The sequence below is a fragment of the Borostomias antarcticus genome (assembly GCF_949987555.1).
Source record: "Borostomias antarcticus genome assembly, chromosome: 1".
Lineage (NCBI taxonomy): Eukaryota > Metazoa > Chordata > Actinopteri > Stomiiformes > Stomiidae > Borostomias > Borostomias antarcticus.
In genome coordinates, this window is record NC_140234.1 from 29,993,774 (window position 1) to 30,005,614 (window position 11,841).

An 11,841-nucleotide genomic window follows, 5' to 3' on the forward strand; every position below is an offset into this window, starting at 1 on the left:
CCACTCCTTTTTTCTCTTTCCTTTGTTCTTGGGTTGTTGTCATGTTGGAAGATAAACCTGCGCCGCAGTCTGAGGTCCAGAGCGCTCTGGAGCAGGTTTTCTTCCAAGGATCTCAGTGTACTTGGCTGCATTAATCTTTCTCTCTATCAGGACTAGTCGCCCTGTTCCCGCTGCTGAAAAACATCCCCACATCATGATGCTGCCACCGCCATGCTTCACTGTAGGGATGGTATTAGCTCGTTGATGAGCTGGTTTCCTTCACACGTGATGCTTGGTATTCAGGCCAAAAAGTTCAATTTTGGTTTAATCAGACCAGAAAATCTTGATTCTCATGGTTTGCGAGTCCTCTAGGTGCCTTTTGTAAACTCCAAGTGGGCTGTCATGTGCCTTTAACTAAGGAGTGGCTTTTGTCTGATCACTCTACCATATAGGCCTGATTGGTGGAGTGCTACCTGGATGGTTGATCTTCTGAAAGGTTCTCCTATCTCCACAAGGATACGCTGGAGCTCAGTCAGAGTTACCCTCGTATTCCTGCTCACCTCCCTGGTCAAGGCCCATCTTCCCCAATTGCTCAGTTTGGCCAGGCGATCAGGTCTAGGAAGATTATTGGTGGTTGCAAACTTCTTCCATTTACGAATGATGAAGGCCACTGTGCTCTTTGAGACCAGTAAAGCTGCAGAAATTTGTCCGCGCCCTTCTCCAGATCTATGCCTTGACACAATCCTGTTTCTGAGGTCTGCAGATAATTCTTTTGACCCCAAGGCTTGGAGTTTGCTCTGACCTGCACTGTCAACTGTGGGACCTTATAGCAAGGTGTTGGCCATCCCCAAACATGTCCAATTTACCACAGATGGTCTCCAATTAAGTTGTAGAAACATCTCAATCAATATCAGTGGAAACAAAACGCATTTCAGCTCACTTTTGCGTCATATCAAAGGGTGTGCAGACTTATGACTACATTTTGATTTTTAATAAATTAGCACAACTGTCTAAAAACCTGTTTTCGTTTTATCATTATGGGCTATTTTTTTTGTTGAATTTTTAGACAAAAATTAACTCAATCTATTGTAGAATAAGTGTAACATAATGAAACGTGGAGAAGGTGAAAACGGTGTGCAGACTTTCCGGCCTGACAGTATCTGCAACATTGGCGGAGATATACGAAAATAGATTTTTGGCAATGGCAGCACTAATTTGCATAGAAATGATATGTGGGACCTCCGGACAACTTTTTAACATCCTGTAGCTCATTATGCTCTATACTGTGTGCTTGAGTCTAGACTGTCCTTGTGTTCTGTGCAATCGTTCCTCTTCCTTTCTTTCTGCCCCCGGGCTGCGCTCCGGGCCAGTGTAACAACTGGATGGGGAGCGCATTACAAAAGCAGTACCTATACCTATACTGTACATTATTTCCAACCTAGAAACACTGATTAGAGGTACATTTCCAGGAGGTGCATGATACAGACTCTCATCAGACTCTATAACAGTGCCTGAGCATTCCTGAGTGTTGTGGAGGTGTGCATGTATGTCATATATACATACATACAATGCATGCATGCATGCATGCATGCATGCATGCATGTATGTATGTATGTATGTATGTATGTTTATACAACGGGTAGTTCCGACCTCGCAATCTGATTGGTTAAGTTGTATATGTCACTATATATCACGGGCAAAGCCTCTTTACCGTTCTATGTGAAATATTACTGCGTCAATTATTACTGCCTGTAAACGTTATTTCCATTGCGTAATGGTCTATTGGTTACATTACGGTTTCTCCTCAAGAAAAATGTAAACATTCAATGTCAATTTTGAGTTCTATTCGCCCTGTAGCCTACCACTCTGGTTTATCGTCACCACTTTTGCAACTCGCAGTTGCACAGCAAAGGTAGGCTAAACTTCGTTCATGGCTTGCTAGGTTGGTCAGTAGAATTAGTTTTGGCTGCTAGGGCTAAATGGTTGTCGCTTTGAAAGTCCATAGCAACGTGATAGGTTTATGAACTATCTTTCTTGGCGGAGTTCAGTAAAATCGATATTAAGACACTGAAATAGTCTGTATGTATCCCATAAATGTTTCCCAATGATGTAACTGTTGTATAAAAGCAACTCACTCAAGGGATATAGGTAGGTATATGGTCAATATACCACAAATTGTCCTGGTCGATGGCACAACACGTGGTATATTGGCCATGTACCACACCCTCTCATGAGTGATTGCTTCAATGTATGTATGTATGTACTGTATGCATGTACTGCATGTATGTATGTATGTATGTATGTTGTGCATGTGTGTATGAATGTATGTATATTCCTTGTTCTTTTTTTATGCTTATTTGCTACAATGTATATGGTTGGTCGGTCTGTCCATCAATCTATCTATCTTTCCTACTCAACTATACGTGCAGTGATCCTGCTCAGTACAGCACACGTCAGTCGGAGCCCTGATCAGCGCCTCCTGGTGGTCCTTGCGAGCGTTAGTAGTAAACCTCAGGTGAAATGTCTGACGTTGCTCTACAACGCTCTCATAACTTCAAAATGCAGAAGGAAGACATCACTGTGGCCTAGAAGATTGTTCTCTATAGACTCCTGACCTAAACTTCATCATGGTTGGACATATGACCAAGCCACACTCTATCTCTAATCTATCCCACATGGATGAACTAATAATGATTGTACCCACAAAGCACCTAGCTTCAATACTAGCCCATGAGAACCCTAACGTTTAGAACAAGCACTTGAAAGAGCAACTAAACTCCTCAAACTTTTTTAAGTATGTGGGGCGCCTGCCTGAGTGGTTTGGGCCAAATATTCCTCTGTGCTTCCCAGCAGTCTTGTTTTGGGCGTGCCCTACTATGCCTGTCCTCAAAACTTAAAAATGCGGAAGCAAGACACATCACATTGTCCTGAAATAACCTTATCACTGTTCAACACATGATGAAGCCATACTCTAGCTCTAATCTATCTAATCTAAGAACACATTCCTAAATGACACAATTCCCTTAGAGAAGACTGACATAATAATTATAAATCAAACTCAGACCACGGGTTACGGGTATTAAGATTGGCAGGACCAGTTTGAATTCCTATTCTACAGGAAGAACTATTTGGTTCCAGTAAACATCTAACTAAATTCTAATCCTAACTAATCTAACTAATCCTATCGACATTACGTACAAGGGTAAAAGTGGCGTACCATGGTCAGTGATGCCCGGAAGATTCAAGTACTACAGTTGTGGACCCTACGGATGCTGGGCGGTCAACGCTGCCAATAATGCCTTTGTCATGAAGGTAAGATGTTGTGCTGAGCACAGAAACATATAGCCTAATGGATGAGAAGACCCAGGTAGTTAACTTTTTATTAAGTTTGAAGCTGAGGGAAGCAACTTCCATTTTTAAAGATGAGCCTGTTACTCAAACCTTGACTGTGTACACCTGTTTTTCTTTTCCAGATTGTCTCTCCAATAAACTGCAGAAACAGGGGCTGGCAGTACATCTCTGGCGTGAAAATGACCATGATTGAAGTGTCTACTGATGGCAGTGTCTTCGGAGTGACGACTTCAGGTCGAGTCTACACCAGGTATAGTATGGTCCAGTTTTGTGTAAAAATGAATTGAATTGTATTCTCAATCTGCATCAATTGAATTGACTTTGCTATCACAATCTTGAACTGACTTTGCCATCACGTCAACACCATATGTTTACATCTATAATTATAAGCCAACCATCCTTTCTTGGAAAGCTAGTTTGTGATGGATAAAGAAGGGAGTGATAAGCTTGCAGAGTTTTGCACTGGCTACGGTTGACAATATTTAAACCCCACCCCCTGTCTCTCCAGAGTTGGCATCACTGCTCGTCGGCCCCAAGGCATCCGCTGGACCTACATCCCCATGTGTATGCCCATGAAGCATGTGACCTATGACCTCGGGCGTTTGTGGGTGGTCTCTCGCTCTGATTTTGGCATGGTGTGCACCCACTAGTTTCTCCTGTGCAAATCAAGAATGAAGCAACAGCTATTACGACAAAACACTTCATACCATTCTACAATATAATCCTATTCTTATGCTGTATTCTCTATATGGTGATTTTCACTCGTGCTTTGTTTTTGGTTGGGACATTGAAAGACAAAATGCTTTGGTATTGTTACAAAGGATGATGGAAGTTGTGTAAAATAACTTAGCTACAGTACTCATGCATTTAATACTAGAGCAAATTGTCTTTTTTGGGTGTACCGTAACTTCCTTGTAACTTCTACTTGTAATTCTGTTGAGTATAGCATCAATAGAAAATTCTGTTTAGCTCCATAATTAGCGACACATAAGATGAATGAGATAAAAAAAAAAAAAAACCTTGTAGCAGGGGGTAAATGTAACCAAATGATGCCAAATGATTTGTTGAGATGAGGTCCTCTGATATGCATAAACATATCAAAGTGACGGTTGACCAACAATTTTGTTTTATTGTCAAGGAGTAAATAAGTATCATTACACACCTTGTCGCTACATTTCCTACAAGATGGGGTGCAGTATAAGGGCAAGTTCACTAAACACAGACTGCCAGCACTGAATTTCAACCAAAACATAAACTGCTCCCATCCTCCCTAGCACATTTATATTCATGTATGCCTTTTACACTCCCCACAATCCTATAGTGCAACAGCAACATCTCCACCAATCAGACATTGTTGTTGGCAACCCCGCCCAAATAGCGGACCCTAGGACTACAACTGAAAAAATTGACTGAGAGGAGACCTGTGCCACTGACTGTTTGATTGGTTTCTTGTCTTGTTAGTGTGTGTACTGTATATATAGCCTACATGTACAGTAGCTCCCCTCTTGTCCTTTGTCTGTTCATTATTTGCTGTAGCTGTGCGGTGTCCCTGGTGTTTCCTGTGCCATCTTGTAAGTTTGTCTTTTGTTCTCCACTTGTTGAGTGTGTACCTTGATTTAATTTAGTCCCTGGTTGAGTTTTTTACCCCTTGTGGTGCCTTTAACAAACATTTTGTAGAAACTGCTGAAACCTCCATGTTTCATTCACCTGTGACATTTACATGTAACCCTTGATTGCTTAAGTCATAGTGTAAAACCATCTACAGTATGGCTTCTCACTTGGCAGGTAGCTCAAGAAAGATCATGACTTGCCCTTGGTGTAACATTGTGAGTTCATGCCCAGGGTGATGCAGAGTAAAAATGTGAATGTATACTTGTGCTGTGTGACAAGATATTTTAAAGTTTTAATTTATGGTCCAGGCAGTTCTGCTGACAGACTCAGGTATTTTTCATTTGTCTCCTCTTCCTCCTCTTCTACCTCATGCACACTTTCCCATAGTTTCATTTAGCTTAGTTATTAATCTTTATGCACAGTTTGTCCTTAGGGGACTATCCCAGTATAGTTTTACTTTGGTGTATTTTTAAAATGTGTTAGTTTGTCACCCTCTAGTAGTTGGAAAATGCGCTTAGAGGAGGCCATTAACTCCATCGACTTCTCACACTCCAGCCGCAAGGCATGGAGCATCCTTAACAACCTCACTGGTAGGTCTAGACACTCACCCCGTCACTGCCCCATCTCGGCAAACAAAATCGCATTTGTGAAAAGTGGGACATACGAGGGCAAAGACCGCGAAGCGATTATTAAAGTACACTGTCTGTCTGTCTGTCTGAGTCAGTCAGTCAGTCTGTCTGAGTCAGTCAGTCAGTCTGTCTGTACTACTCAACTATATGTGCAGTGATCCTGCTCAGTACAGCACATGTCGGTCGGGGATAGTGTAAGGGGGCTGGTAGTCTGCGGTGACCGGAGCCTTGATGGCCGCCTCCCGGAGGTCCTTGCGAACATAGAAGTTAGTAGTAAATGTCTGAGGTGGGGAGCGTTTCTGAACGATTTGGCCAAACATTCCTCCATGTTTCTCAGCAGCGGTCATTCTGTTTCCAGTGTGCTCTACAATGCTCTCATAACTTCAAAAAGCAGAAGGAACTGTGGCCTAGAAGATTGTTACCCATAGACACCCGACCTAAGCACCGTTGGACATATGACCCATATGACTCTATCTCTAATGGTCGAACTAATGATTGTACCCACAAAGCACCTAACTTCGATACTAGCCTATAAGAATCCTAACATTTAGAACATGCACTTGAAAGAGCAACTAAACTCCTCAAACTTTGATTTCTGGATTTTTTAAGTATGTGGGGTGCCAGCCTGACTGGTTTGGGCCAAACATTCATCTGTGCTTCCCAGCAGTGTTGTGTCTCGAGTGTGCCCTACTATGCCTGTTCTTCAAAATGCGGAAGCAAGACATCACATTGGCCTGGAACAACCTTATCACGGTTGGACACATGATGAAGGCATACTCTCTCTAATCTATATAATCTCTTTAATTTATCTAATCTAAGAGGACATTTCTCAAAGACACCACTCCCTGAGAGAAGACTGACAAAAAATGAAAAAAGAACAATCAAGATCAGACCAAGTTATGGGCAAGACTGGCAGAACCAGTTTGAAAAAATATTTGATGGGTTCAAGTAATTTCTGGCAACCTGACCTGAAGTACTCTGCAAACAGGTTATGGGGGCGTTAAGGTGGGCGTTGACTGGCCATGTACAGGGATATATACGTCAAGTCTCTGTGCAAGTGCAGGAGATCACCCTGGTGTGCTTGAAATGAAGATCCTGCATCGGGACATCATGAGACACACTGCAGCCTTCCTGTTGGTCCTGGCCCACCTTGCTCTCAGCCATGGTAAGTGCACCTGCCCCTGGACCATCATTACACTTGCAATGTCAATGTAATTTTATTTCTATAGCACCATTCATACAAATCAATGTAGCACATAGTGCTTTACATAAAATAAATGCATAAAAACTAATCATGTAAACACAGTGAGAACAGATTTAAAAGAAACCATAAAAGTAAAATAATTAAATTTAAAGATAATGTGAAATGGTTTTTATTCTATGAAAACAGAGAATAAGAATTAAGAACAGTTACAAAAAAAGTAAAGCTACATGGTAAAAGCAATGTTAAAAAGTTATGTTTTACGATCTCGCTTAAAAATTACCAGGGTCTCAGACATCCGCAGGTCCTCTGACAGGTGTTCCAAAGGCTGGGGGTATGAGAGCTGAAGGCTGCCTCCCCATGCCTCTTAGTTCTGCCTCTTTCATCATCTTAACCCCAATCCTGGAATGGATCTGTTGTGATCCATTCCAGAATGGAGTTCCTTGATTTTCACTTGATTGTTTTTTGTGACATGCAAATTCATGTCTTTTTGGTGTTACTTTACAGCCTGGACCTGCAGGGAGATAAATCTGAGAAATGTAAATCAGATTGATGCAGGACTGGGGGAAGTGGTGGCTACGGACAGGCATCGTAATGCCTTCTTCCTGTCTGGCACCTCCTGGCCAAGACTGCCTCCAGCCAGCTTGAAGCACATCACTGTGGGTCCAGCAGGGATATGGGGGATCAATTCTCGAGACATCATCTACAAGTATGGGTATGGGAACTGGATACGAGTTCCAGGTAGGACAGTAAGCTGTGTGTGAGTTCAACTGCCTAAAGTTCAGTAAACTATCCTCTACTTCTGTAGTGTAAAGGCCGTTTCAGACGAGGAGCGATATCCGCGCATTGTAATTAATTTCCAATGAGAGAGGCGAGCGGACAATCTGTGGCGGAGCGGCAAGCGGGCGTGACCCCGTGAAATTGTCGCGCGCGTGCTCGTTTCGTGCACTCGCCCGCCCGCGTCAAGAGCTGAATTGTAGTCAGCTTTCCCCGCTGCGCGCTGGACGCGTGCGTCCCCCGCTGATCCGAGCAAGAACGCAGGCGGAATATCACTCCCCGTCTGAAACGGCCTCAAGGCAGCTTGGGGATTTCCTTGCGGGATTGTTGGTCTTGAAAGTAATGTTTTTTGATAACTTGCCCCGATGAAAGGTAGTGTTTATTCCACTCATGTTATCTTCTTCTTATGTACTTCATGCAGGTGGTTTGAAGCAGGTAGATGCAGGTACTACATTTATTGTGGGGGCCAATCGGCGCGACATTCCATACTGTCTACGGAACCCTATTGACATTACGTACAAGGGTAACGGTGCCGTACCATGGTCAGTGATGCCCGGAAGAGTCAAGTACTACAGTTGTGGACCCTACGGATGCTGGGGGGTCAACGCTGCCAATAATGCCTTTCTCATGAGGGTAAGATGTTGGGCTGAGCACAGAAACATATTGCCTAATGGATAAGACCACCCCGGTACAGTAGTTAACTTTTTATTAAGTTTGAAGGTGAGGGAAGCAATTTCCATTTTTTAGCGATGAGCCTGTTACTCAAACTGTGGACCCCTGTTTTTCTTTTCCAGAGTGTGAATCCAACAAACTGCAGAAATTCAAACTGGCAGTACATCTCTGGCGTGAAAATGACCATGATTGAAGTGTCTACTGATGGCAGTGTCTTCGGAGTGACGACTTCAGGTCGAGTCTACACCAGGTATAGTATGGTCCAGTTTTGTGTAAAAATGAATTGAATTGTATTCTCAACCTGCATCAATTTAATTGACATTGCGATCACAATATTGAACTGACTTTGCTATCAAGTCAACACCATTTGGCTTCTAAAAACATTTGAAAGGGTGATGGAAACCAATTATTTTAAATGATCAACAATCAAAATCTATTGATTTTCAATTATAAGTAGGGTTGCAAATTGTAGGCACGTCCCTGAATCGATCATTGGTAATGTTAACGGTCAATCAATCGATTAATTGTAATTAAAATTTTAAAAATCCAAACATATACCAAAATCTTTTTTTTCTTAATCAACGCTTTATTACGGACGGACTGGGTTATTTTTTTTCTGCCTGCTGTGCATCACAGCTCCTCCTGGCAAAAAGAGTAAATTTCAAGCACGCGAACAAATCCTTAATGATCAATGAATCGATTTTCAATTAATTGTTTACATCTAGAATTATAAGCCAACCATCCTTTCTTGGAAAGCTAGTTTGTGATGGATAAAGATGGGAGTGATAAGCTTGCAGAGTTTTGCACTGGCTACGGTTGACAATATTTAAACCCCACCCCCTGTCTCTCCAGAGTTGGCATCACTGCTCGTCGGCCCCAAGGCATCCGCTGGACCTACATCCCCATGTGTATGCCCATGAAGCATGTGACCTATGACCTCGGGCGTTTGTGGGTGGTCTCTCGCTCTGGCTTTGGCATGGTGTGCACCCACTAGTTTCTCCTGTGCAAATCAAGAATGAAGCAACAGCTATAACGACAAAACACTTCATACCATTCTACAATATAATCCTATTCTTATGCTGTATTCTCTATATGGTGATTTTCACTCGTGCTTTGTTTTTGGTTGGGACATTGAAAGACAAAATGCTTTGGTATTGTTACAAAGGATGATGGAAGTTGTGTAAAATAACTTAGCTACAGTACTCATGCATTTAATACTAGAGCAAATTGTCTTTTTTGGGTGTACCGTAACTTCCTTGTAACTTCTACTTGTAATTCTGTTGAGTATAGCATCAATAGAAAATTCTGTTTAGCTCCATAATTAGCGACACATAAGATGAATGAGTTGTAGCAGGGGGTAAATGTAACCAAATTATGCCACCCTTTGTTGAGATGAGGTTCTCTGATATGCATAAACATATCAGTGACGGTTGACCAAGGAATAAATAAGTATCATTACACACCTTGTCGCTACATTTCCTACAATATGGGGTGCAGTATAAGGGCAAGGTCACCAAACACAGACTGCCAGCACTGAATTTCAACCAAAACATAAACTGCTCCAATCCTCCCTAGCGCATTTATATTCATGTATGCCTTTTATTACAGGTGATGGGTTACAGGTGATCTCACCCATCACTGTGTACTGTACAGCAAAGTTGGATGGCCGTCCCTAGCCATTCGAAGGGAACAACATTCTCTTTTTTTTCAAGCCACTGTGTGGTAAGCTGCCATACTTATCCTCACTTTTGAGTTTTAGAGACATGGTAACATACATATCACCTATAAGGTTGAATGTACCTCGGTGTAACACCAACACAGGGATGTCTGCCTACAGTATACTGTTGTTTTTATGCACCCGAGACGTGGAACAAACTGCAGGATTCCATAAAGCTGGACCAATGTGTCTCGCTTGAGTGGTTCCAAGGCTCTGGTAGAAAGTGCACTCCAAGTCAACTGTACATGTTTCTCATAGCCTTGTTTTTAGGAGCCGGGCAGCTCAGCTGGTCCCTCTTGTATTTGCCAATATTGTTATGTTATGTTATTTTTATTTATAATGCGCCCCCCAACCAACTGTTACTGTACATCAGCCCGGGGCGCAGCCCAGGTACAGAAACAAACAAACAAGAACAGAGGACTGCAGAGACACAAAAACATCTAGAATCTACATTTAAGACACACAACAAGGACATAAATTGTGACGGCTAGCAGCTTAGCAGCAGAGACTCCATCAACCTTAGCCAGCACACTCGGATCAGGCCAGAGGCCGAAGGGACTGGCTCCTGCAGCGGCTCATCTTCAGCCCGGGTCCGCTGCAGTTCAGCCTCCTCCGCCCCGCGGGAACCGACCCAGCTCCGCAAATAAACTCTCTGCTCGGCTCGGTAAGGCAACCAGAACATCTGTCAAACATTCGGTTAACATTGCGAGTTTAAAACAACATCAGAGCAGGCTATTACAGACGGTTAATCATGCCATGGTTGTATGGGACTCTAATGTCAAACCGAGAGGAGTTTTTGGTGGGCACATTAATGTAAGAAGTCTCGTGTCTAAATGTGAACAACTCGAAAAGCTTCTGTTAGACTCAAACCTTGACTACCTAGGACTATCAGAGACGTGGTTGACCTCAGCAAATCCTTTGTGTATATATAAGATCCCAGGTTTCAATATATTTAAGAGAGACCGCACCAGTGGGAAAGGCGAAGGGGTACTGCTATGCGCTAAAAACTGCTTTCAATGTGTACAGCTCGATCTCCCTGATAAAGGCCTGGAATGTGTTGGATTGACCATCAAACTCTCCACTGAAATGTCTTTCTGTGTCATCGTGCTGTACAGGCCACCAAATGCAAAGGAGGTATTATTTTGATCACCTGTCAGAGACCCTGAAGGCCTGCAGAGGCAAATTCTCCTAATGGGTGACTTTAACCTAAATTGGCTCGACAAATCACGGCGGAAGAAGCTCAAGTACACCGCCTCCAAATTTAACTTAACACAGCTAATAAAGAGCCCAACAAAAATCACAAGTTCCTCTAAAACTCTGCTGGACTTGGTGTTCACTAACAAAACTGACCGCGTTTCTAAGACCTATAACTTGGTCATAGGTATATCTGACCACAACCTAACTCTGGTGTCCCGACAGCTGTCCAAGGGACGTTATAGATCCCAGCATAACAATATAGACCAGAATCCCACATCCTTCATACCAAAGAAAGATGTTGAACACATAGAAAATGAACTAAAAGCAACTAACTGGGAGTCTGTAACAACCGCTGAACACTGTGAGAAGGCATGCAAGGCTTTTAACCTAGCCCTCCGACAGGTCCTCTCCAAATTTACCAAAACCGCACTGCGGAAACCTAGCCGCAGGCAGACCCTGCCATGGTTCAATGAGCAGCTATGAACCTCATGAAAGATAGGGATGCTGCCCTCAAAAAATCTTTAAAGTCAGGCCTAGAAACCAATCGACTAGTCTTTAAAAGCCTTAGAAACAAAGTTATAGGTCAGCTTAGGAATACCAAAGCAAACTTTTTTTTTGATGTAATAAACCAAGCCAAAGGGAATTGTAAAACTTTGTGGAATTGCATTGATCAGCTATCTGGAAGGGAGCGAGTTAAGAATGAGACC

General features: G+C 42.7%; 1 protein-coding gene across 1 annotated transcript; it reads left to right on the forward strand.

The window, feature by feature from the left end:
* Positions 1-3,207: 3,207 nt before the first annotated feature.
* LOC311325858 (fish-egg lectin-like) lies at positions 3,208-3,980 on the forward strand (the record flags this gene model as incomplete). Its single annotated transcript, XM_084458657.1, has 3 exons — positions 3,208-3,291; positions 3,453-3,580; positions 3,839-3,980. 3 exons carry the CDS (start codon positions 3,208-3,210, stop codon positions 3,978-3,980), a joined length of 354 nt encoding a protein of 117 aa, XP_084314783.1.
* Between the last annotated feature and the right edge of the window lie 7,861 nt (positions 3,981-11,841).